General features: G+C 60.3%; 1 protein-coding gene across 5 annotated transcripts; it reads right to left on the bottom strand.

Moving 5' to 3' along the window:
• Positions 1-742: 742 nt before the first annotated feature.
• Positions 743-26395, bottom strand: CARD10 (caspase recruitment domain family member 10). 5 transcript variants are annotated; one of them, XM_032346350.1, is made up of 21 exons: positions 25516-25745; positions 25084-25335; positions 24102-24239; positions 22162-22487; positions 18378-18575; positions 17238-17393; positions 16476-16601; positions 15215-15406; positions 13900-14034; positions 13451-13566; positions 12538-12566; positions 11945-12068; positions 6713-6872; positions 6169-6280; positions 5467-5710; positions 5213-5282; positions 3866-3968; positions 2728-2886; positions 2505-2620; positions 1915-2030; positions 743-1736 (listed from the first exon to the last, which is right to left on the bottom strand). In XM_032346350.1, exons 1-21 carry the CDS (start codon positions 25652-25654, stop codon positions 1502-1504), a joined length of 3246 nt encoding a protein of 1081 aa, XP_032202241.1. In that variant the 5' UTR covers positions 25655-25745; the 3' UTR covers positions 743-1501. The 5 variants fall into 5 exon arrangements, with proteins under 5 accessions (XP_032202241.1, XP_032202243.1, XP_032202244.1 ...); XM_032346352.1 differs by lacking the exon at positions 25516-25745 and adding an exon at positions 26298-26395 and having other exon boundaries at positions 1502-1736; XM_032346353.1 differs by lacking the exon at positions 25516-25745 and adding an exon at positions 25995-26075 and having other exon boundaries at positions 1502-1736.
• Between the last annotated feature and the right edge of the window lie 229 nt (positions 26396-26624).

The following is a 26624-nucleotide window of genomic DNA, read 5'->3' as shown; positions in this document are numbered from 1 at the left end:
GGAGATGGTATCTGAGCCAGACCTCAAAAGACACTAAGATATAGGCAGCCCCCAACCCTGAACTTGGACTTCCCAGCCTCATCTCCCACCACTCCCCAGGGGGCCAAATTCAACCCATTTTCTGTCTCTGCGGCTTCACTCTGGAGATTCCTTCCACCTAGTAACCCACTCTCCCAAAACCTGCACAGGCTGACCCAAGTTCATCACTGTGACTGAGGGCAGTAGAGGATGACCGAGGACAGCACTTAGGCATATCGGCCTGATAAATACTTCTTGAAGGAATCCCAGACCCTGAGCTGAAGCAGCACCCCCGCAGTGATCCTGTCTGCACTGTCCTCTCGCTGGCAGAACAGTCTTAGGACCTGAATGTGCACAGACGGTTTACTCTGGGTCCCCTGGACTTGGTAACCGGGCGCTTTAAGCCAAGACCATACCCTGCTAGCCTCAGTGTCCCCTCTCCAGGGGATGCTCTTTTGATGATCAGACACAGGCTGAGCTGAGCGTGGAGGTGGCCCATCTGTGGGGCCCTTTTTCGGTCATTCGGGGGCAGGTAAGGTGATGCCAGCAGATGGCGGGCGGCTCTCGGATGAGCCAGGAACGAAATCTGACCCTTCCCATGAGTAATCAGGGGGATGGGGGAGCCTGAGAGGTGGTATCAGCCTGATCTGGGGGTGGGGACAAGTCCGGGGAGTGGAGAGGGGGCCCTGCAGCAGGGGAGGCAGGCAAGCAAAAAGCCACCAGCTTCTATAACAAACCGTTTAATGTTCCATAACGTGCAGATTCTGAGTGAAAAGGGCCCGTTAAAAATCAACAGGCCATACATTCTGGTGACGGAGCAGCCACCTTCTCCCTGCTGTCCCTGCAGAGAGATGGCGCTGTGAGAACATGGTCCTCGGCGTGCTCCCGGGAACACACGACCGTTAGCGCCCAAGGTCACGGGCCGGGGTCTGACATTTACACAGGAGAGAACCACAGATACACAGGAGACAAGAAAACGTGAGGGGCACGGTGGGCCAGGGAGGCCACGGTGCCCATGTGTGGAGGTATACATAAGGAGGAGTGTGAGTGGGGTCGGGGGGGGCAGGGGCTCGTGGAACGGGCTTGGGGTTCCTCAGACAGAAGGGAACGAGAACCCAGAAGACCTCAGGTGCCTGCCGTGAGAACCTGGGTTTGTAAACCAGTGCACAGGAGTGAGAGCTCAGATGCTTCTGGGGAACAAGAAGGACAAGGACACAGACGCGCGCGTGAGACCCGCGAGTGGCATCACAGAGACACGGGGGGCACACGGAAGGCCCAGAGCAGCAAGTACAGGGGTGGTGGGAGCTCTACCCCAACGGCTCCCGGGAGCGGGGAGAGCCCAGAGCCGGGGGCCCCACGTCTGCAAGTCCAAGGGTCTAGTTAGGCTCAGGATGGGGAGAACCCAGCTCCACTGCAGACTCCTGGGGCCCCGTCGGGGGCTTCGCAGGCATGTGAGGAAGCCGCAGGCATCGGAAGGGGCCCCTCAGGCCTCGCTGCTGCCGCCCCCGCCGCCGCCGCTGCCGCGCTCCACCCACACGAGCCGGGCCTGCTCCTGCAGGATGCGGCCGCGCACCACCTTGGCCAGCTCCTCGGAGTGTCCCCACGCGTGCGCCGGCACCTGCACCCAGGAGCAGGGCAGCCCCCACAGCACCTGCTCCGAGCGATGGCACTGCCGCAGCAGCTCCGAGTCCCGGCAGCCAGGCCGGCCCAGCAGACCCCTGCCGAGAGAGCGGGTGGGCCGTGGTCAGAGCCGGGGACAAGGACAGCCGCAGACGCAGAGACACAGCAGGGTGTGGAGAGCCGGAGAGAGGATGGACAGAGGCAGGGAGACACAGAGAGACACAGACATCCAAAGAGAAGGAAAGGCTGGTCCTACCCACCCCCAGCCTTCCTTACCTGACTTCCCGGACATTCTTCTCTGTCACCTCCACGTGGATGACAATGGGGTAGATCTCGTTCTGGACCAGCTCCCGCACGCCCCGTGCGCCCAGCTCCAGCAGGCAGTGCTTCTTCTCCGGAGACCAAGGCTATATTTTACTCCAGCCCAGAGACTCGAACCTCCCTGCCTCCACTGGGCCCCTGGGGCACAGCCCCCCATGGGGGCCCCCATCCCCCTCCACAAGGCCCCCTCTTATGGCCTTGGCAATAAGGAAAGACCCGCAAGGGAAGGCGAGAGGCCTGGAGAAGTCAGTCTCACCCCTGCTCCAGACCTCACCCTTGCCATCAGTGGGATGGAGTGAACCCCACCACCACCCCCATGCCTGGCAGTCCCTGGCCAGCCCTCCAGGTAGCAGTGAATCTGAGACGGGGCAGACAGGGGAGATGGACCAGCCAAACACGTCAAGGCTGACCCACATGTGACCAGCCCAGCCATCCTGTTCGCAGGTGAGGCAACAGGCCCGTGGAAGGGCAGGGAGCAGCACAGGCCTGTGCTCAGACTCTAGCCCCCCCAGCCCAGAGAGGTAGCCCCCCACCCCAGCACCTACCTTCCCGACAGACTCCTGGATGGCACGGAGCCTGCTGCCCAGCCCAGGGGTGGCAGGCTGGGCCTTGGGGGCTCCAGGCGCTGCGGATGAGCACTGTTCCTCCCCAGAGAGGCTTTCTGCAGAGCAGCAAGAGGCAGGGAGGAGGGGCCAGTGGGCCGGGCTGCCCTGAAGTGCCGCCCAGCCCTGCTCTGCCCTCCCCACCCCTGCCCGGGCACAGGCTCACCCGCCGGGCACACTTGGAAGTCCAACCGGGAGTTGGGCAGGTCAAGCAGGTCACGGATGAGCCGGGACGCCAGGCACTCGGGCAGCAGCACGACAGGCCGCAGGGCAGATACCAGCAGCGGCCGCACCAGGCTGTAGGGTCTGAGGCTTCGCTCAGGCTCTGCGGTGGGGTGGGGTACGGAAGAGATGAGGCTGCCCACAGGGTCCTCCTTCTCAGGGTGGCCAGCCGCCCCCATACCCAAAACCCCATCACCTCTTCTTTCCCTTCCTGAGCCCTGTTGCTGCTCCTCATACATGTGTGCGCACGTGCACACACACACTTCAATGTGCCAGTGATTTCCACGACCCTCAGGAAGAAGGCCACATCCTCCACCAGGTGACCCAGCCCTGCCAGCGCCCAGACAGTGGGAGACAACACCTGGTCCACCTGCCTCCAATCACAAGGCCTCCGCATGACTTTGCAGCTGCCCCCCCACCCCCACGAGGCAGTATGCCCCCAGGGGAGGTGCCACAGTGTCCCCTGGTCCAAGCACAATTCGCAACAGAGCTGGCGTTTGGTATATGCTTGCTGTACTCAATGGCCTGCACACACACCACACACAGCCATACCTCAGTGCCTTTGCATGGCTGTGCCTTGTGCCTGAAACAAACTCCTCTTCATCCCTGAAAATCCCACCTCAGACCATCTCCCTTCCAGAGAGTCTTCCCAAAACACCATCCTCTTGCCCATTTGGGCTCCCCCAAGCCCTTCTCCCTGATCTGACCCGAGGCCTCCCCTACTGCCTCCAGAAACCCACTCTGGGGTCTTGGTGGCGCCCGCCAGCACACACCCATGAGAGGCACAGTTCCGCCCGCTTCGCCTGACAAGAACAATGCCGTGCTCACGTGTGCCCCAAAGTCGCACAGACCCACAATCCCACGTGCACACAGATGCCCCCTTCAACCAGCTCCCTCCACCCTGGTGGCCCACCTCCCCCCTACCCCGCCACCGGAAGCCTCTCAGGCCCCTGGACACCCAGCTCCCCACGGGAAGCTCCACAGCAGGCTCTCTCAGGCCAAAAGGACCACGGGGGGCCCAGGCCTCCCAGACAGACACTCTTACAAGCCGCACGGGGTGTGCCATGGCCACGCGTGCTCACCTGAGCAGGGCTCCGGCAGAAGCGGCTCTGGAGAATCCCCTGACGAGCTTCCCCCGTGTTTGGGCTTCACCAGCCGGAGCTGGTCCAGGGCTCGCTTCTTCAGCTGGGGAGGGGACAGAGGAAGAGGAGCCCCTGAGAGCCAGCTCTGTCCCACCCTCAGGGAGGAGAGGAGGGACGGGACCCCGGGGGCCGGGCTGCCCCTGCTGTCCATGCTCTGCGGAAGCGCTTGGGTCAGCAGGAGAGCCCCCTCCCCACCAGGCCGTCTCCCCGCCCAGTGCAGAGCGCCCCACCCCACCCCAGCAGGTGAGGGCCACCATCCCTGTGGGCTCAGGGAAGCAAGCTTGTCAGAGGCACCTGAGGTCCACCCCCCACTTTACAGATGGGGAAACCAAGGCCCAGCGACCCAAGGAAACTAATGTCACATAAGAGACAAACTTTGGGACTCTTTCAATGGATGAGCAATGTGACCTTGTGTAGGGAGAAAAAGAAGGTCAATAATGACAGCACCAGGGGCACCTGGGTGGCTCAGTGGGTTAAAGCCTCTGCCTTTGGCTCAGGTCATGATCCCCGAGTCCTGGGATCAAGCCCTGCAACAGGCCCCCTGCTCAGTGGGAAGCCTGCTCCCCCCCCCCGCCTCTGCCTATTTGTGATCTCTCTCTCTGTCAAATAAATAAATAAAATCTTAAAAAGTACTAATAATAACGATGACAGCACCAATCACACCAACAGCCACCAGGGGTCTGGTGACTACCATGTGACAAACACTGAGGCCCAGATGTCAAGAGCTCACTGAAGCCCACGAGGCAGGCAACATACCCCCCACTTTGCAGATGAGGAAACAGAGCCTCAAGGGTGGGTCAGGTGCTGGTCCAAGGCGGTGCGGCTGGCAAGTGGCAGAGCTGGGACTCGAGCCCGGACAGCCTGGCTCCAGAGCCCGAGTTCTCATCTCTGCGAGCCCCACAGCCTCGAGTTATTTTTACTTCTCTGAGCCTCACTTTGCCCCTATGGATGCCAGGAGGCTCACCCAGCCTGGCCCTTATCCAGGGACCAGGAAAAGGGGTGTGACTGCTGCTCTGTCAAGGGCTCCCAGTGGCCAGGCCGGCCCCTGAGCACCGGGCACCCATCACCTGCCCTCATCCCCCCAGCGCCCCTGGTCAGTGAGCCCTTCCTCCATTCGCCGGGAACCCAGCAGACCCCAGCCACATCCAGGGGGAGGCGAGGGGGGGGGCCTCCCTCTCCTCCTCCCCGCAGGGCTGCCAGAGAACGGAGCCCGGCCTCACCCTTTGGGACCCCATCCCTGGCAGCCCCTCACCCCAGGCCCTTGCCAGGCCACCCAGCACCACTTACGTTACTTCGGGACCCTCGGTGGCGGCTGGAGAACAGGCCCTTCTCCTGAACTTCTAGGAGCTGCTGGGCTCTGTGGGGGAAAATAGGGGGCACGTGTAATGCATTTGTAGGGAGAAAGGGAGCCCCTCCCCTCCGGCCCCCTCATCCTGTCCCGGAGGAATGCCAGGGGTTTGCAGGGAGAGGGAAAAAAAAGTCTCCCAGCCAGCTCCTGGCTCCCTGTGAGACCTGTCCCCAGACTCTTAGTTCCGTGTCACCTCTGGTAATTGGGCACAGTGCCCCGGTCGAGGTCCCGCAGCGTCAGGGGGTCAACCCGGGTGCAGAACCACTCTGGCCGCCGCTTGTACGCCGGGTCCACCAGACGCAGGATCTCCTGGGCTTTCACACATAGGGCATGAGGGTCCGCTCGCTCGGGAAGGGAGAGGTTGGCTCGAATATAGAAGGGCTCGGTGCTCAGCCCCTTTGTCCAGGCATCCAGGGCCTCGTGGAAGGACTGACAGGCTGAACGTGGGCAGCGAGGAGGGCAAGAGGAGGATAAAGTCAGAGAGCAGCCTCGGGGCACAGACACACCCCTTCCGAGGCCTGAGCTTCCACAACCCTACTCTTCCTCTTTCTAGAGTCAGAGTCTGAGGCCAGAGAGGGCAGGGGTCTGCCCAAGGCCACCAAGCCCACTAGGAACGGAGCCAGGACTTGAACCCAGGTCTCTGGACTCCTGTCGGGTGCTCCTTTCACGGTAAGCTCTTACTGAGGATGAGATGGACAACCAGCAAGCGGGAGAGCAGTTCGGGAGGGAAAAGCATTGCCAAGAGTCAAGCAGCAAAGTCTTTCTCTCTCTCTCTCTCTCTCTCTCTCATGCCTTGGTTGTCCCACCTACACAATGGGCTGGACAAGCCCTCCCTTGGGCTCCCTCCTTCTAGGACCCGGAGTCCCTAGTTCCTCCCTGCCTGGGCCAGACTTACCCTTGAAGTCCATCAGGAAGGGGAGCGTGGACACCTGGTTCCAGGGCAAGGTTCTCTGCAGGACCTCACCTTCCAGGCTTGTGCCCTCCAGGCCAGCAGCCTCTGTCCTTGGCTGAGAGAAAACCCAGGCAGGGAAGGAAGTGAGCTTCCCAGGGCAACACAGCTCTGGGGCTGGAGGAAGACTGGGGTGGGGATGACATGTCCCATAATTCTGATGCCCCCATCTGTCAGGATGTCTATCCAATCAGATCCGTCTCCCATCAACGGGACTCCCCACCCAGGCTGGCACATCCCGTCTCTCCCGTATTCAAGGGTGGACATCCGTCCAGGTGTTGTCAGTCTGCCCCACCTCCTAGCCCCTGCCGGATCAGATTTAATTTTCTGCTGGTTGAGGTAAGACAACCAGCAGTGCCATCTCTGAGCCTCCCACTGCTTTGGTCAACACCTCCCCCACACATTTGGTGACCCACATTCACCAATCAGAGAGCTCCAGGCCCAGCTAATGTGTTGGCTCCACCCCCAACTCAGAGGGGCGGGATCTCACCTCTCTGGACTCCACCCTGGCGGACCCTGGTCCAGAGAGCACCCTCCGCACGACCGCCCCAGACCAGCTGTCCCCAAGGAACGACAGGCCATCTGGGCCCTTGTCATGGGACTCGGGCCCCCCCGGGGGACTCCGGCAAGACACCCGGATGGCCAGAGACCTGGGAAGAGAAAAAGGAGAGGGGAATTTGAGTTCAGTCAGTATATACGCTCAGTTCAACGTTCTTGGGAGAACCATCACTGCTATCCCCAAAATGTGACATGACTCCCACCCGGGGGCCGCTGCAACGGCCGTGTGGCTGGAACGCCCTTCCCCCTCTTCTCAGCCTCTGCTCTGCCTGCAAAAGCTCAGCTCCGAAGCGAAGCGACCTCTCCCTCCCAGACCCCTGCACATGGTGAGGCAGAGCTCTTCCTGCAGGACCGAACCGCGAGCTCGGCACCTGTCGGGGAAAACCCCCTCGGAACCAGCCTGCTAGCTGGCTCGGCTCCAGCTCCCTAACACCAAACCCAGTGTCTGGCACATGGCAGACGACAAGTTTGTTACGCCCACAGTTGAGGGAGGAAGGTCACCGTGAGAACACAACACAGACCAAAGATGGCTACAGCCGGCTGTGGGAGCACAGAGGAGAACTTCCCGGAGGAAGAGACCTCAGGGCTACACGGCGGTGGAGAAGAGAGGCGCTTCAGGAATAGACAGAGAGGAGGTGGTGTTCCAGGCCGAAGGGCTGGCAGGGGCAGAGGTGTAGAGGACAGAATACAGAATGTGGGGAAGGATTCAGTAACAACAGTATCGATAGCGGCACCGAACGCTTACTGAGTTCTCCCCGTGTGCCAGACGCCACGCTAAGCTCCTTGTCCTAATTAACTAATTTGACATCATGGGAAACAGCTCCCAGAAAAGGCTGGCTGGAGCCGGGCTGCGGAGGGCCCAGAATGAAAGCGTCTGGCCTTCCCCTTGTGGGCAGTGGAAACCGCTGACAGTTAAGACAAAGATTCACCCAGATTCCCATCCTAGCGGCGCTCTTCCTGTCCCTGGATAGAACTGGTTGGGCCCAGTGGCCAGCTCAGAGACAACTGCCTGGAATTCCCTTCTGTGAGCTGCACCCCCCACCCCACCCCAGGCCAGAGCATCGGGGGGAAAAGGAGAGGCCAGAGTGTGCCCGGCCTCCCCACCCGTCCCTGCAACTGCAGTGCACGGAGCCACACTGCCCCCTGCTGCCAGCATGCGGTGAGCAAGGCTGCAAGGACTTTAACCCCATCAGCACCTACGAAGCGTGGAGAACTCTGATGAGGAACTTTGACGTTCAGAGTCTTTCTCGGCTTCCACCCCCTCAAGTCAAAACAAAGAGCCAACCCCGAGGGGCTACGGCTGGACATGGGGGCCAGAGGCATCCACGCTGCCTTCATGGGCCCCTCAGCCCCAGGACTGTCCTGGCTGCTGTCAAGTGTGGCCCAGCCAGATGGGAGGTCCAGGCTGGGCCTGGCTAGGCTGCCCCACAGCTGGAGACACACGGTCCCGCCAACGCCCAGCATTCACTGGGCCCCAGATTTAGACGAGTGAGCTGGCTGCTTGATTCTGTCCCCACAGCCACAGAGCGGGGATAGTGCTGGCACCGCCTCCCACCACAGGGGTGGTAGTCAAACTAATATAGAGATGCAGGGAGAGTGTAAACCAGAGGGCTCCAGGGAACACCCAGCTGCAGGCCCAGCCCCCTGAGGGTTGTGAAACTCACAAGGTCATGGCCAGGGCCATTTCTGATTGGAATGGCACAGAAAACGTGCGTGGAGTAAATCCAACCATTGTTTGGGAATGTGTACTGGGTGTCTGTCACTGTGGAGTGCCGTCAGGGGAGTCTGAGGGAAGGGGCAGCAGCAGGGATTCTGGGGCCAGGCGGCCTGGGCGCTTAGCCTCTGGTCCTCAGCAGCCCCAGCGGCATCCACCCACCTCACGGTGGGACTCAGTGACTCAAACTCGGAGCACTCAGAATGTAGCCGGGTAACACTGAGAGCCCAGGAAGACTTGGACACCTGCTGTCCTCAGGTGTGGCCCCCACTTTCCCCACCTGTTCCAGGCCCACAGACAACCAAGCATCACGGCTTCCCCAGTGGAGAGCCCACCCAGCAGCCTGCACTCAGCCCTTCTCATCCCACCTGCTTGCCCCACCCCCACCCTGGCACCCCACCCCACCCCCACAATCCCTCCCAGAAACCCTAGGTTTTCAGGCTCTTCCCACCAACCCGGCTCTGGCACCACCTCCTTCAGAACACCCTTGCCCAACTCCCTGAGGGACTAAGTGACTTCACTGGGGAAAAGGGGAGAATCCACCGGGGAGGTCCCTGCAGCCAGGTCCAAACTGGGTCCCTCTCGGCACCAGGCCTCAGCAGACAAGTACATGGGGACGGGGGATGGGGCTGCCTCCTCCAGCCTCTGGATTCCTGGGTCTCTAGCAACACAGTCGGACTGACCCCAACCCTGCCTGTGAGTGGTAGGAAGGATGGGGGTCCCCATATCCCAGGCCCTTTCCCCAGTGTCTGGTCAGGAGTCGGGTCATAGAGGGAAACCGGGCCAGTGCTTCGCTCTGCCCACTCTAAGCAGTGATGGGCGGAGCAGCCTGGAAGAGTGCTCCCCTGCCCCATGCACGGTGGGAATTCCTCCAGGCAGTGCACATGACTGCTCTGCTCCAGGCCAGGGACCTATGACCCTCAGACTCAAGCCTGTCACATAAATGACCTCATTTAATCCTCCCAATAAGGGCGCCTGGGTGGCTCAGTAGGTTAAAGCCTCTGCCTTCGGCTCAGATCATGATCCCGGTGTCCTGGGATCGAGCCCCGAATCGGGCTCTCTGCTCAGCAGGGAGCCTGCCTCTCTCTCTCTCTCTCTCTCTCTCTCTCTCTCTGTGCCTGCCTCTCTGTCTACTTGTGATCTTTGTCTGTCAAAAAAGTAAATAAAATCTTCTTTAAAAAATCCTCACGATAGCTCCATGGGAACCGTCTGTGAGCCCTCATGTAAAGAAGAGGGAAACTGAGGCACGGGGCAGTTATAACTTGACTTGACAAGGGTGGCCAGGCCTGCGGGTGGTGAACTAGACCAATAACATCTCTGGGCAGGGGCAGACAGTGCCAGAGCTTCGGGGTCCACGTGAGCAGTGGGCCTGCCAGCGAGCCCTACCCTGACACCCAGCGACCCTCGCCCAGTGCTCGCCCCACTCAGCGCCCCACTTACACTCTCTGGCTCTTTCTTGCTATCTCCCCGCCTGCCCAGGTGTCCACCCAGCCTTCACACTGCACCCGCTGCCCTGGCCTGAGGCCCTAGGAGCCCAGAAGGGGTCTCCTCCTAGGAGACCTGGAGGTTGCAGAGGCCCAGCACACAGTGAGCACAGAACACAACCACGAGCTGAAAGCAGCTTAGCCAGAAGCGAGGTATGACGGAATCCCCAATTCCACCACCTAGTGGCCTTGGGACAAATTCCTGACTCTCCCTGGGCCTCAATGTTCTCATCTGTATAATGGGACTAAATGTCCCGGCCCTGCAGGGTTCCTGTGGGGACCGAGCAGCACTGTTCCAAACACTCTCATGGGGACCCTGGGGCCCTACGCCAACCCCACTTTACAGAGCCGGAAACTGAAGCCGTGGGAAATATAGAGACTTGCCCAATATCCCTCTGGAGCTGGTGACAGAACCTCAGTGTCTGTTCTTCCCACCATGCTCTGCGCGGTACCACCAGCCCGGGACGCACACACACGTGGGCAGCACCCCGCCCACCGGTCTGGGCTCCCCCCTCCCTCCCCACCCATCTATCCACATCCTTTTCTCTCAGTCCCCCACCCGAGCCCCACTCTGATCTGTGCTCTGGTCCCCCACCAGAACTGCAGAGGTGGCCTCTGGGATCCCGGGCCCCTGGCAGGGGCTGGGCCAGAACCTCCTGCCCCCGGTGCCCCCTGGACAGCAGCCAGGACCCCTGCTGCAGGCCGAGCTGCAGGAAGGGAGGCAGGCAGGAAGGGAGGCACCTCCGCCCCTTCCCCCAGAAGCATGTCCTGCGAAGGGAGAAACAATGTAGTCCTGGGCCTGCTGCCGGAGGACCAGAGTGGGGGCGGGGGCCTGGACGAGGGCCTGGCCCAGCTGCTTCAGGCTTCTGATCCTGCTCTGGCCCCATTTCTTGCGCGGCCAGCATTCCCACAGTCCAGCTCTGACGTTCGGTGCTGCCCCAGACCCAAATCTGGTCCTGTCACTGTGGACCTTGGCCCCAGCACTTCCCAGCTGTAGGACCTCAGGCAAGCGCCTTAACCTCTCTGAGTGGCAGTTTGCTCTTCTATAAAACAGGGATAATCATAACAACACCCACCTCCCTGAACGGAGAGGATGCTGCGAGGCAGCCGGCAGTAACAGCCGAACCTTCGCCACGGTTTCCCGGAGCGTGCAAGCCGAAGTCCACACTTTCCCGCCTGACTCACACCACCAGCCTGACTCACCGAGCCTGTCCCTGCCCCGCCCCCTCGGGCTCCCATCACAGCCAAGCGCAGGGCCCTCCCTCCCTGGACAGCCTCTGGCCTCTGTTCTTCCCCAGCCGCCCTCCCTACCTGAGTTTGAAGGCCACGCTCTCAGCGCCGTCTCCTCTATCACTCACCCTCCTGAGACCCACCAGCGAGCCGGACTCAGGAGGTCACCCTTCACCCAACACCGACAAAGCACTTGGCCCGCCATGCATGCTGAACCCATCTGTTTTGTGACTCCCGCCGCGAGTTGCGGCCAGCCCAGCGGCAGGGCTCCCAGGGTGGCCCACCCACAGCGCGACACTCTGCTGGGAGCTCAGAACCAGGGGGATAAGTAACAGTTAACCATTTTCTGAGCACCTACTACCACGCCTGGCAAAGCAGGGTGCTCTCCCGACACGGGTCCTAGACCCCCAAACACCCACATGCAGAAGAGATCACTGACCACCTCCAGCAGAGGCAACGGAGGCCCCGAGAGAGAAGTGACCAGTCCAGGTCACCCAAAGGATGAGAGGCAGGGACAAGATGTGCATCCCAGGTCTCTGTGAAAAGCCTGAATATTCTACAGCTACGGGAGACTGAGGCTGAGCTGCTACTCCCTCCCACTCCCCACTGCCGCCCTGCTGCAGGAGCCTGACCCGCCCACCACCACCACCCCACCCCACACTGAACCCCCACCACCCCATCCATACCCCCACACCCCACCCCCAGCCCAGCTCCACCACCCAGGCAGCCACAATACCTGTTGATGAGATCGAGGCCACAGCCTCTGGCCAGGGGGCCATCTGGCTTCCCCAAAGGCCACACGCTGTCGGAGGACGAGGAAGAGGACAGGCCAGGAGACCAGGGCTTAAGCGTCACACTCCCTGGTTGGGGGGGGAGGAGTGAGGTTCTGGGGTGCCAAGCCAAGAAACAAGGGCAAGCCAGGGATCATGAGAAGGGGGTGAGCCCCTTGAGCTCGGGGACTGCCCAGGACCTTGGCAGGTTTGAGGCCCCAAAAGCACACTAGACCCGTGGGGCTCAGGGCTGGGCCCAGGCTGGCCAGGGTGACCCTTCGGTTCCCTGGGAGAGGACGGATGGCGGGCTGGAACCAAGGAACCCACGTACAGCACAGCCAGGTGTGGGAGAGAGGAGTAGGCCCGGGCTCTGGGGGAGCAGCGCGTGGCCCGACTCCACAGGGTCCTCCCGAGTAGCCTCCCTGCCTGGCCTGCGCACAGTGGGGCCTTGGGAAGGGGGGCCAAGGGCAGAGCTGGCAGTGCAGGCCTCAGGTGGGCTGGAAAGCCACCACCTTCCCCCAAGATGAGCCCTCCCCACAGAGTCCCCGAGGGTCATTACCTGTGATGTCTGACATGCTGCTGAAGGACCTGGTTGGGGGGGAGAGGAGGGAGCTGAGGCACAGGGGCACTCTGCCCCACTCCCTCCTCCATGCGCCCTGGCCCCGGAGGGGTCCTGCACCCCCTGCAGCTACAGCCAAGGCAGGGGTCCCAAGCACAGGGCAGTTGTGCCAACCAGCCCCCCTAAATTCACAGGGCAAGAAGCTAACGTCATGACCTCCACCTGCCCCATGTCCTTCCCCTAGAATGCTCCCTGGCCTGGCCTGGAACGCCACCCCCTCCTGGAAGCCTCCCCTGACCTCTCACCCCCTCGCCTTACCCCTACTCTCTGCCTTTGTCATTCGTGTCGCCCAGATGCCTCTTCACACACCCTATCAGTCATGCCCATGTCGATCACAGCACCCCCATGCCCAGCATCCGTGAGGGAACAAATCAAGAGCAACTTACCCGGAAAAAGCTGTGACAGGGGACATATACCATCCCCTGCCCTTGGTCTTGCCACCAGCAGACACAGCCTGAATTTTCTGGACCCCGTTTGCGTTCACAACTGAACGTGGGGCTTGGTTCTCCTGCCTGAGGCTCCTGGCCCCTTGGAACATTCTCCTCGTCCCCTAGTCCTGAGCGACCTAGGCTTCCCCCAGGGCTTAGGATCACTGAGGCTCGCCCTCCAGGGGCTTTCTTGCCACGGCGCTCAGCAGGGGCCTTTTGGCCTCGTCTCAGCCCCGGGCCTGGGTCACGGCTGTGACCCCTGAGACCTAAGTCCCCAGCACCCCGGCCACTGAAGAGCAGTCAGGGGAGGCTCGGGCCCAGCCCTGACACCGGCGCTGGCGCTAGGGATTCTGGGAGATGGCTGTTCTGAGAAAAAACAGCAGCACCTCCCTGAGCCTCGACTGATTTCTCCCCATCCTGTTTACCTCTTTGGGGGTGCAGGGTCCTCCTCACGCTGCCGGCGGAGGATGGAGCCAGCGCTTGGGGGGAAGGGCAGGATGGAGAGCCGGTTGATCTCCTTCTCGCTGTCGGTGGCCTCCTCCTGCCAAGGGCCACAACAGGGTCTAGGTCACCTCCACGATGCTTCCCACGCCTCCACACACCTACTTTGTGCCCACTCCATAGGTGACAAGTGGGGCCCGGGGGGGGGGGTGGGCTCTGCCAGAGTATGTCGGGGGTCCCAAGTCTCCCGGCACCCAGGCCCAGCACCGAGCTGGCTCTGGACAAGCTTGAATAAGACACTTGGCCTTCAGGGGCCTCCACGTCCACACGTGTGAAACAGGACTGCTGGCAAACTGGACAGCACTCCCCATGTTAGTAATTACATGAAGTGAACACTCTTAGCGTCCACGCGCAGGGAGGACAGTTGTCTTACCGAGGTGTGGGGCTCGGATCCCCCCATGACAGCCACCTCCCCGGCTGCTTCCGGGCCTCCCAGCAGCGGGGGGAGATCGCTGAGGCTCCAGGTGCTGCTGAGGTTGGAGCACAGGGAATGGGAGGAGGCACAGGCCTGAGAGAGGAAGCGGGGAGAGGAGGTGAGCAGGGCGGGGCAAGGGTCAGCCAGTCAGTTACTGAATGCCGGGAGCAGGGACACAGCAGAGAATGAGACAGCTGGATCCCTGCCCTCGTGGGAGTTCACAGACAGACTGTAAACAAGCAGGCTGATTAAGGAAATAACCCCAAACTGCCAAGAGAGCAGGGAAAGAAGGTGCCCAGGGTGAGGAAGGCATTCAAAGGGCCCACCCTACCTGGGGGTAATGAAATGCCTCCAGAGAAAGTGTGGTTTGAACTGAGGACTCAAGGGTAAGTAGATGTTAAGCTAATAAAGTTGAGGAGGATTGTCTAGGCAGAGGGAATGGTACGCACAAAGGCCCTGGGGCAGGACTGTGACACCGTCCAGAAATGAAGCGATGTGACCCAGAGAACAAGGGTAGAGGAGGAAGGGGCCCACATTTCAGGTCTCTAGGGTCTGATAAGGGGCTCTGTTTTTCCCGAAGCAAAAAAGCCACTGAGAATTTTAAGTGAGAAGGGACAGATTTATGCTTCCCTTGTTCTATTCCTCCAGGCTCCATGCATTAAACACAAGGCCAAGGGAACATCTTTAAGCAAACCCAAGACAGGAAATGGCAGAGCTTCCGACAAAGGTCCGAGGACTAGTATCTGGCTTGAAAGGGTACTGGCTGGCTGTGTGACCTTGGGCAAGCCCTCACACCCTCTGGGCCCCATACAATGAGGGATGTGGCCTAGCTGGTCTCTGAAGGGCTTTCAGGCCCTCATGAAGCTGTACTTCTCCAAGTGTACACAAAAACAAACTCCATTATTCCTAGTGCCCCGGGAACAACCCCAGAGACTTGGAGACACACGTGCCCCTTTCCCACTCCCTGATGTACCAACCCACCCCCACCCCCGCAGAAAGCTCCACCAGACCTGCATATTCTCTGTCCTGCCCAAGAGCTCCCTCCCAGACCAGTAAGTTCTTGACGCAGACGGCTAGGGCCAGGCGGAGGGCCCCAGCCGGGAACTCACGTATTTCCTCCCGAGCTCAGCCAAGGGTTCCCACTGGGTCCTGTGGAGGCCCACCCCCAGGGCTGAGGTCTCCCATCAGGTCCCGCATGTTCCCAACCCGGCCAAGAACTCCAGCCAGGACCCCAGCTTTCCCACCAGCACCCCCATAGCCTGACCCTGCTCACCTTGAGGCAGGGGCCGCCCTGGACCCGCTGCAGCTGTGCCTCCAGCAGGGCCTTGGCACCCTCCAGGCTGGTGAGCGAGGTCAGCAGCTCGTCCCGCTCAGCCTCCAGGCCCCGCACCTGCTTGCGGTACTGGTCCTTCTCGATGAGGCTCTGGGAGTACTGCAGCTGGATCCGGTCACGGCTCTGGATGGCCTAGGGAGAGCGGGCAGGGAGAGTGAAGGGGCCACACTCGCTGAAGGGGACGGTGGCGGGGGATGGGGGACAAGACCAGCAGCTAACATATAGTAAGCCCGGGGCTAAAGATCAGCTTGCTTAATCTTCCCACGAACTTTCCAAGGTGGACGTTGTCTTTATTCTCATTTTCCAGACCAGCCCACCCAGAAGGGACAGAACTGGGGTTCAAACTAGGCAGTGGAGGGGCCGAGTCTGGGCTCTTACTGTCTCCCAAGGGCAACTTCAGAGTCTTCGAGGAAACCCACCACGTGCCCCGGGCTTTACTCACAGCATCTGGGCTAGTAGATGAGCTGGGATTCAAACCCAGCACCCCGCACCCAAAGCACTTGTCCCCACCGTGAAGACCGGGATCCCTGGGAGCTGGACCATGGCCGTACCCTGCCCCCCAATGCCTCAGAGGGAGTGGGGGCACCAGAGGGGTGCAAGGTCCTGGGCCAGCTCCAGACCACAGGGTGGGGCAGGGGGGCACCTGCACTTTCACCACGCCCACCAGGGGGCCCCAGGCTCCTTCTAATGCAGACTTCAACTCCTCTAGTGGGATTCAAACTTGGGGCAAGGACAAAACCTGCCCTGCGCCCTGCCCTACGTGGGGAGCCCTCCACAAAGAAGGAGGGGGGCCAGGAGGAGAGAGCTCGCCCTGTGGCCTCGGGAGATGAAGGCCATGGGATCCAGGGCCCAGGATTTTCTAGGGAATTTCTTCCCTGGCAAATATTTCCAACGCCTCCCCATGTGGGCCTCGTCTTTGACACAAACGGAACAAGGGGTCGAAAACTACGAGTGCGGGACCAGCTCTCCTGAACAGGGAGCTCTGGTGAGGCAGCTGTGTTCAGGGGGCAGGGCTGATGGCTCTTGAGGGCTTATGGGCGAGAGTCTGTGCTTCTTCCGGCCTCCTTGCCCTGCCCCGCCCCCCCAGACCAGTCGGAGCACCGGGAAGGTCTCCAGCTTCAACCCCAGCCCCACTTCTCTGCGTTCCTCCCTCCCCCCCCACCCCCCCCCACCCACCACGAGAACCAGCGGCCGGCCCCACCTGGTCCCGCTCCTTCTCGAGCTCCTCCAGCTGGGCCAGGACCGTGGCCATGCGGTGCTTGTACAGGTCGCAGTCCTTCTGCAGCGTGCGGTGCTTCAGCCGAAGGTCCTCCATCTCCTGCAGGTACTGCAGGGTGGGGCGGGGTGGGGCGGGCCCGGTCAGACCTCAGGGCGGAGACCAGCCCGAGCTCACCGGCAGGTGCCCAGCGGGTCCAGGGAGAGAGATCAGAGCCTTAAGCACAAGAGCCCACCTCCCCCGCTGGGTGGCCTGGCCCACAGACTGATTTCCCCTCCCTGGGCCCCAGTGGCGTACCCTGTCAAACAGGGAGAATCCCAACAACGACGTCTCCGCCCCCCCCCGCCCCCCCCCCCCCCCCCGCAACCCTGGCCGCATCCCATCTAAACAGGGATCTGCCCTGCCGCTCGGCTTCTTGCCCTGCACTGACCCTCTGCCGCATACAGTAACAGACTCGGGATTATGCACACAGAGGACTGTGGGTCTCCCCTGCTGGAATTTGCCCTCTACAGGGCCAGAAACCTTTGTTTTGTTGGCGCCTGTTCTCAACATTCGAGAACAAACGAATGCACGTTTCTTAGTCCAGGTGCCTGGCACACAGCGGACACTCAGAGAAGGTGGGCTGCAGCCCAGCGCTGAGGCCCAGCCCCCTTTCCTCCCCAGGAGCCAGGCTGTGAGCAAGGAGGACCGAGGGGACAAGGCCGAGACAAGGCAGGGTGGTGGGGGAGGGCACGAGGGCAACACTACCTTGTCCCGCAGCTCCTCGGCCCACTGCAGCTCCCCCTGGACAGCATCCAGCTTCTGGCACAGCTCCTGCCTGCTGTCCTGAGCCTCCCTCCAGTCATGCTCCAGGATGTCCAGGAGGATACGCTCTGAGCCCGGGGCCCCCAGCCTGCTCGCTTCCTGAGGGTCACAGTTCAGAGGCCGCCTCAGCCTCTCGTGCAGGGCCCACCATGACTGGACAGGAGAGAGGGGGACACACAGCCCTCCGCCCTCAGCCCCGCCCCACTCGCTCTGCCATCTTGGCCAAGAGCCTTGACCTCTCTGGACCTCCACTTCCCCCATCTGCAGAATGGGTGCGGCCCAAAGCCCTGCACACCCTCCAGGGAACATCTGGGTTGGAAATGAAGTAAGTGTATGAGGGCGTGCTTACACAAGTTGGCCCGGATTTTATTCCTGAACAAGAACCAGGCCCGTTTGCTCTTGCTCCAGCCCCCACCCACAGCCCAAGGCAGCAGATGGGCCCTATTTTCAAAGTCTGTCCCCAGCCCACTGACAAGGGGTCTTCACAGGGGCTGAGCCTGGCCCAGGCAGGTAGACATGGGCCTGAGATACAGCCCCCAGATCCACACCCCAACCAGGCACCCCAACCTTTTTTTTTTAAACATTGTATTTATTTATTTGACAAAGAGAGATCACAAGTAGGCAGAGAGGCAGGCAGAGAGAGAGGAGGAAGCAGGCTCTCCACGGAGCAGAGAGCCCAATGAGGGGCTCGATCCCAGGACCTTGGGATCATGACCCGAGCCGAAGGCAGAGGCTTTAACCCACTGAGCCACAAAGGCGACCCCGGGCACCCCAACCTTGAAAGACAAGAGAGGCCCGGCTCCCAAGCAAGTCCCAGAGTCACCCAGACCTCTGGAGTCTGAACCTTTCCAGGATCACAGACTCTACCAATCTGAGGAAAGCTGCGGGCCAATCCCCAGAAAAATGCTCACACACGAAATCAGGTGCACCGTTTTGGGATGTTTGGACACTTCCCGGGGCCACCCCCAGGCCCCAGAGCAAACACCCAGGGAAAGCAGAGCGCTAAGGACCCTCCACTCAGGGCCCCCGCTCTGGAATCCTCACCCTCCGGGCCCCGTGGTCCGACCCTCCCGCCCCTCGCACCTGCTGCAGGCCTTCCTGAAGCTCCCGCAGGGACGCGGCCAGCCGCTGGTTCTCGGCACGCAGCTCGGACACCAGGTCCACGCCGTCCGGCTCTTTGTCCTTCTCCTTGTCCTCAGCCCCGGGGGGCGGCCCCCTGGCCCTCCGCAGCAGGGCGCACTCCTCCTCCAGCCGGCTGACCTGGAGCTTCAGCTGATCTACCTGCGGCCCAACACTCGGATCAGCCCCAGGAGGGACACGGCCCAGGGAAGGGCCACCAGCAAGGCCACGGGGAGAGAGAACGCCCTCTCTGCTCCCACTGCCATCCGGGTTCCCTGAGCAGGAGGAGCCCTCCCTGGACGGGTCTATGGAGAAGGGACAGGCTGGGCAATGACCACGCTTCAAGGACTCGGGGGCAGGTGTAGCGACCCCCCCCCCAAACAGGCTCTCCTGTCCCACAGCTGGAGCACAGGTGATCCAGCCCCAGGGCCCCATGCGACAGAGGAGCCAGGCTACACCAGGCACAGGGAGAGCCAGAGTCTGGGCCTAGCTCTGCCTCTACTTCAGCATGACCTTGGGCAAGTCATAGCCCCCTCTGTGCCTCAGTGTCCTCACCCATTAGATGGGCGCCCCTTCCATGCTCCTGCTCCACACCCTCGCTCCTGAAGTCACTGCAAAAATGCGACAACACGGTCGACAGGTAGAGGCCTTCAAACGGTCACAGGCTGGCTTTTGGACTGCCAGGGATGGGACAGTGGCTATCTTCACAGTCTTTGCTAAAACCCCAGAACCCCAACCTATCACCAGCTGAGTGTGCACAGTCGGAAGCCGGCCCAAGAGGATGGGTGGGCAGCCGCACGGTGGCCTGGCCGATGGCGACATGCAGGCCTGGCCTGCCTGCTGGGTGAGGAGAGCGCTCGGCCAGAGCTACTTCCCAGGTGGGATCTGAGGTGGCTGGGCAGTGACAAGGGCAGCAGCAGGTGGCAGGCCACAAAATGAAGTCACTGTTGGGATAAGGACGCAATGACCTCCGGCACTTGGCACAGGCGCGTCGATGTCTGGTGTCCTAGGAGGGCCCTGCGCTCTCCAGGAAATGGCGGGTAGCCCCGCACCCCTCAGAGCCGGGCATGGCCACATACACGCACACACGCGCACATACACACACGCGCACACACACACGCACGTGGGTCTGGATGCTGGGTCAGGCAGCTCCGCTCCTCCTCCACAAAGGACTCAGAAAGAAATTCATGACTCTCACATTCCTTTCCCCTCACAAAACATGCTTTGTGAACTGCCAGAGAAAGACAGCGGCTAGTTACAAGGGCAAGTGTAGTCACACCCTCTCCAGCGAATCACAACCACACACCACGGCCCTCCGGGCCTGCCCCGCGGCCAGCAGGCGCCCCCGATGAGCTCAGAGGACAGGCCACTTGGGAGTCTCCCCCCGCCCCCGCCCAAACACCAGGAAACGTGGACGTACACACTCGCTGAGCACAAAATTACAGCGTTTGGGCCTGGAGTTTATGTTGCTCAGAAATAAGAGCTCATTAAATTTGCACCTTATAAAACACGGTATTAAATCACAGCCACCACACACCTGCCCGTGGCGGGAGGGGACCCAAGCGGCCAAGACAGGCGCTGTTGGCTGTTCTGTTCATTTCCACCTGAGACACCTCTCTCAACTTCGTGGCAGGAAAGCTCCAGAAAGTTAAGGCAAATTAACGCAGGCTGCCTTCAAAGAAAATCCTATCTACTGATCGAAGTTCATTCCTTGCCCTCTAGCCCCTAAAGTAGAGGAAAGCAGTCACTAACCGCCCAGGGGCAGATGACCCCGCCCAAGGGGGGGACCTACAAACGAACCCGCTGCTAATCCGGAGACACACAGAGACACCCCCAACACCTCTTCTTCATCCCCTTACCCCACCCCTGGAGACCCCAGACAGCTGTAAACACACTCACACACACACACACACACATACATACATACACACACACAGCTGCCACTTCCAGGGCCCCAACTCACAACTACACCCAAGCCAAAGACGAAATAAGCCATGCCCCTCCTGACACCCCGGACCGGTGGCCGCCCCCCGATCCACTCTGAGTAGCAGACCCCTTTCTTCCAGGAAATCCTCACAGCAAACCCCCGTACCCATTCCAGGAAAAGCAGACACGGTGAAGAATGGGGGACCCTCCGCCACCCCCAGTGGCAGCTGACAGCAAAGTCAGAAATCCTTCACTCTTAGAACCAGGGGAAAGTGCTCCAACCAACCTCTCTGGGCCTGTTTCCTCAACCAGAATCAGGGGCGTTCCCAGGATGCCCCCAGCCCCAGCCTGGCCCGGTGGAGCTGCTGTAGAAGTCCGGGAGAGCTGGTGCTGGGCAGACACGGAGGACCGTGCATGAGACGGGAGGCATGGCACCGCGGGTCTAGCAGCCTCTCCGCAACCTCCCGCAAGGACGGAACAGCAACTGAGGCACAGGGAGGGAAGCCTTGCCGGGGCCACCCTTGGCTCCATCTGCCGCCAGTCTGCAGGCCTCAGGCAGCCCCACCGCAGGCCAAACACTGAGCAGATGCTCAGAGGACAGCCTTACGGTCCCCTCACACCCTCGCATCGACCACCTACACGCACACCGGCAACTCTTCAACAAGTGGCCTCAATGCCCCGATCAGGATTCACTCCTCCCCAAACATCAACCCACCAGCACGCGCGGCCACAGGCTCTGGCACTTACAGCATCACGCATGCCACCCATCGTCCTGGGGAACCCGCCACACCCGCAGCACCCCAGCGACAGGGGGCTTCAAATCACACCATCAGCATCCCCCTATCCCCCCACTGGTAGACCTTGTACCGTATCGCTGGAGAGAGCCACTGGCACTACTAAATCCTGGACTAGCATTTGCTTACTACACCCTTGGGACAAGTCTCCGCGGCGGTAACACACCAGCTTTAGCCCCGTGCTAAGTCCCAGTAAAAGCGCCACAGAGGCAAGGCTGGGCTTCTCAGCCTAGACAAGGCACAGGTGCATTTGCCGCCAGGAGGGAGCAGGTGAGACGGCCTCTGGATGGCAGCAGGCAGAAGAGCGTCACCGGGCAGAGGCCAGCACGGGTGCCAAGCCAGGCTGTGTCACTTCCCAGCTCTGGGACCTCGAGCCAGCGCCCCCGCAATCCCAGCCCTGGTGCCTATGTTTCAGAATGAAATCTGGTGCTTGGTGCCTCAGCAGGACAGCATGACACGGCGTGTATAACCTGGGGGGGTGGCACACAGTCGCACTGAACCACAGCGGTCGACAACACTGGTCTGAGCTTAGCCAATGGCGCCAGGCCCTTGTGTGTCTCAAACTCTGGATCTTAAATTCCTGGAATCCGCACTAACCAAGGCTGCTGCTTCCCCTCGGTGCTTAGTGACATCTTGAGCTAGGTAATGTGTGGCTGTGGGGGTTGTCCCGTCCACTACATGCTGCTCGGCAGCACCCCAGAGCTCCACCCACAAGAGGCCAAGAACACGCTCTCGCTGTGATGACCGAACACGTCTCCAGACGCTGCCAAATGTTGCCGGGGGTGAGCAAAGTCACCCTCCACTGAGAACCACCATCATAACTCAATAAAATCAGTGCTACCAACATTCCCATGTTACAGATGAGGAAACTGAGGCACAGGACGCAGAAGGGACCTGTGCCATGGTCTGAGGGCTGGCAGACAGTGGCTCTGGGACACAGGCCGGCTACCACAGGACTGGTCAGTTTTTGCAAAGGTGGTCTTTCCCCAGCTTCCCCACTCTACCCCACTCCCCTCCCCGGGGCCTACCGCCAGCTGCAAGTCCCGGCTGCGCAGCACAGCAGAGTTCTTCTCCTCGCTGAGCTGTGCCAGGCGCATGGCAATCATGTAGTTCTCGTCCTTGAGCCGCAGCAGCTCCAGGCTGCCCGCCTCCCAGTCCTCCCGCAGCCTCTGGCAGCGCTCCTGCGTCTGCTGCTGCTCCCGCAGCCGCTGCTCCAGTCCTGCCCGCTCCTCCTCCAGCACCCGGCCCCGAGCCTGCAACTGCTGCTCCCGCTGCAGCTGGCTCTTACGAGCCTCCCGCAGCCGGCGCACCTCTGTCATCAGGAACTGGGTCAGGCCTTCCGGCCCCTCCTCATCTGCCAGGGACAGGGGAGAGAAACGTCAGGTCAAGCAGGTAAAATCCAGGGGGACAGGAGCCCACACAGAAAAACCCAGACCATAAAAACACTAGGTGGAAATTCTGGAATGCAGTTTTATCATTCTGGAGTGGAGAAGGCCTTCCTAATCAAAGTACAAAATCTAGAACCTATAAGAAAAAAGATGAACAAACCCATATAAAAAAAATTTTAACTTCTGAACCATGTAAGAAAAGATGTAACAAAAAGTTAAAAGATAAACAGGAGAAAGTGTAACAAACATAACAAATGACTCAGAGCCACAATATGTAAACAGCTCCTACAAATCAATAAGAGCTATAAGAGAAAAAAAACACACAAATCCATATAAAAATTTTGTAAACTTCTAAACAATGAAAGTTCGAACAAAAAAAGTTCAAATGTAAAAAGCAGAGCAGGAGAAAATATAACAAATATAACAAAGGATTTGGAGCCACATATACAAAGAGCTCCTACAAATCAAAAAGAAAAGAAACCAACTAAACATATGGACAAAAACTAATGAGCAAGTTTCAAAACAAAGTTGGTTAATAAACAAAGAAAAGGACACTACAACTCACCAACAATAATAATGATAATTATAATTATAGTAACAGTAGCTATGAACATTTGGCTTCCTTCTTTGTACTAAGTAAATATAATAATTTACTTAACCTCATGACAAGAGCATAGGGTACTGTTATTACAACCACTTGAAAGACAAAAAAACTGAAGCCCAGGAAGGTCAAGTCATTTGCCCAAAGTTTACTCACTCCTAAGCCGTAAACTACATCTCTCAATAAGAGTACAAATTTAAAATAAGGTATTTTTGACATAGGAAACTATAAAAAACATTTTTAAATGATCCCCAGGATTCACGAGGGTACAGCAAAATGGGCACTCATACCCTGTTGGTGGGATGAACACTGATTTAACACTTCAAATACGTATAGTCTTTGAGAAATCTTACTTCCCAGAACCTCTCCCCCCGAGACACCCATTTGCACAAACATACACATACAAAGATGTTCCCAGCATCACTGGTAAATGTTACAAAATGAGAAACAACCTGGATTTCCATGAACAGAGGGTCTGTTGAATGACTTAGGCCCATCACTAAGGAACATCTCCAGTCATTTCAAATAAATGCACCAGATGTGATAGAATTATTAAAATCAGATTTCAGGAAAAGTGAAAAACAGAGCAACTCAAGTAGTTACACCTGTGAGTGTGTATGTCTGTGTGTGTGCAAATGCAAAGAAAAAAGAGACTCACCAAACTGTCACCAGCAGAACAGAGTTGAAGGAAGAAGTAAAGATCTTTTAAAGTCACCCGGAGTGTCTGAATTACTTACACAGGAAACTGTAAACCCTTGTAGGCCTGACACACGCGCGTCCGAAAACAGTTTTAGGGGGAAAGGGCCATGTGAGGTGCGCAGGCTCTGAACTCAGACTAAATTGGGCAAACTGCTTTCAGTCTCTCCATGCCTCTGTTTCCCCATCTGTTCAACAGGAATCATGGAAGCGCCTCCACAACAGGGCTGGGGTAAGGAACCTCTGCATGGTTGCCCGAGGCCAGCACCTACTGGAGACTCACCAAGGATCATGGAGCAGCGCTGGGCAGGTTCCTGGCCTGTGAGCAGCGTGAAGTGTTCGGGGTAGTAGAACTCCAGCGATTCCAAGAAGGCCTCATAACCCCTCTTGCCACGGCAGCGCAAGATGTCCATTAGGCGCCCTGGGGAGGGGCAGGGGGGGTGCTCCAGGGTCAAGTTCAGGGCTTTCCCCAGGACTTAGCTACTTCCTCCCCCTTTCCCACGCCATACTCCAGAGCCCACATTCCTCAGACTTTTTATTTGCCCAGACTTTTGAGCCAGTGACACACACAGGGGCTTGTCTCAACACATCAGTGGGCAGTGCCTATCTGCCACAGCCAGGAAAGCCAGGACCCTCCTGCTAGGGCACTTGCCCTAGGAGCTCTAGGGCTCCCCAACCCCCAGCCTGCCCCCCCCACACACACACAGATCTGGGGCCAGCAAATACTCCCTGCCTTTTCAGTGGCACACATAGAGCCCCCTCTACCCCAAACACAAAGAAAAATACTATTATTTCTCCCAGCGGTCAATGCCTGAAATTCCACTATTAAACCCTCATCCCTCTGCCAGCTCGCTCTAGTTCAAAGACACACCCTGTGGGAGAGGGCACCCTCACCAAGTCTGATGGCTCTGAGCACTTAAGGAAAAGCGGCTCTCCAAGGAAACATGTGCCACACAGAGGGAGAGGGCAGAGAGGACCCAGGAGATCAAAGGGCTCAGGAAGGATGGCAGGAGGTCCCAGATCTAGCCGGCACCCCCAACCACATCCACCTCCCGGCTCTAAAGTGGGCCCAGGAAGTGGGAGGAAAGTCCAAGAGAGATAAACCCCAGATGTCCGAGTGGGCACCACACACCCGCTGGATCACAACGGTGGTTCAGCGGGAGGCGGGATGGTGGGCACCAGAACTCCGGGCCTCGAGCGCCAAGGCTCCGTGCGCGGCGCTCAGTCCCGGGAAGGCCCAACCCCGCGCGCCCCCCGAGGCTCACCGGTGCGGTTGACACGGCACGGGAAACGGTAGGTGCTCAGCACCTCCTCCTCGTCCTGCTCGTCGATGACCCGGCACTGGCGCAGATAGGGCGTCAGCTTGGCCGGATTCAGGGCGCGAGTCAGCCGGTGCCGGACGCCCTCGATCCGCTCCCACAGAGCGTCCTCCTCCGCCTCGGACCCGGAGCCGGCCCCAGCCTCCTCCTCGGCCTCCCCAGCCTCGGCCCCGCCTGGCATGGCCGCGTCCTCGGGCTCTGCGGGCCAGAGGCGCGCGCGGGTCAGGCGGGTCGCCCAGGGGCGGGGTGGGCCGGCCGATCCCCTACTCCGGACGGCGCCCGCGGGACCCGCCGCCTGTAGTGGCTGGAGCCCCCGCCCCGCGCCTCAGCCTCCTCGCCGGGCCCTCGCGCCCCGCGCCCCGCGCCCCCGGGACTCACCCCGCACGCCGCAGCCGCCGCGGGCTCCCGGGTCCGCGCTCGGGCGGCGGCTCCGCCGGCGCAGGGGGGCGGTGTCCGCGGCGCCCCGGGCTCCGCCTCCGTCCCCGCGGCCGCGGGGGCTGCCCGGGCCCCCCCACATCGCCGCCCCGGCCCGGGCCGAGCGTCCGGCCCCGCCAGCCACCCGCACGTCCGCCCGCACGCTCTGCCTCTCGGCCCTCCGGCCGCGCGCCTCCCCCCCGCTTCCTGTTTCCCGCCGGCGCTCCCGGCCCCGGCCCCCACGGGGTCCAGGCGGCCCGCCCACACCTGCGCGGCCTCCGGGCGGGGCGGGGGCGGGCCACGCACGCTCTCCCCGGCCAGCGCCGGGACTCACCTCCCCCCTGCCAACCCCGCCGCCACTCGGCACCCGGCGTCGGCTGCCCCCAGCGCCGCAGTCTGCACCGCGGCCGCACGGGCCCGCGTCCCGCCCGCACGCAGCGCACCCGGCACGCGCGTCCCGCCGGCACTCGGCGTCCTCACACGGAGCTCCCACGGCACCGGGATCCCGCTCGACGACGCACACAGCGCAGCGGCTCTGTGCAGAGCCCCACACCCAGTTTCGGTCCTATCTGCTCCGTGATCTGACCGGGAAGCGTGGGGCGAAGGCTCCCGTGCTTACAGAACCCCAGAGGCCGCCCACATCTAAAGCACGTCCATGGCCCAGCTGGGTTGTGGGGCCACTGGCGCCCTCGGTGTGGGAGCACCGCCCGAGAACACTCGATCCTGATCCCAGCCACGCCTCTGACCTGCTCCTGATCTGGGCGACTGGGCAAGTGCTTGTCCTCTTGGACCTCGGTGTTCCCAAATAGACTTCCAACTCTGTCAACTTCCCTCAAGTTTCAGGGCAGCCTCTGGATGGGCAAAAAAGGACAAAGGTCACGGCCACCGCCTCAGAGATGGGAGCCTGAACTGTAAGGCCACCACTACTAACTCCCACCTTACATAAATTCTCATTGAAGAACATGGGGCCAGGGGCCCCATGCTTCACAAAGGGGTTCCTCCAGAGGAGCAGCTGAATCCAGAAATGCTTGGGAGTAGTTCTGTGGTCAAAGCCAAGTAAGTTTGAGAAACGC

Source organism: Mustela erminea, chromosome 6 (genome assembly GCF_009829155.1).
Source record: "Mustela erminea isolate mMusErm1 chromosome 6, mMusErm1.Pri, whole genome shotgun sequence".
Lineage (NCBI taxonomy): Eukaryota > Metazoa > Chordata > Mammalia > Carnivora > Mustelidae > Mustela > Mustela erminea.
Note: the sequence above shows the minus strand (reverse complement) of the source record. Positions and strands in the feature narration are given on the sequence as shown.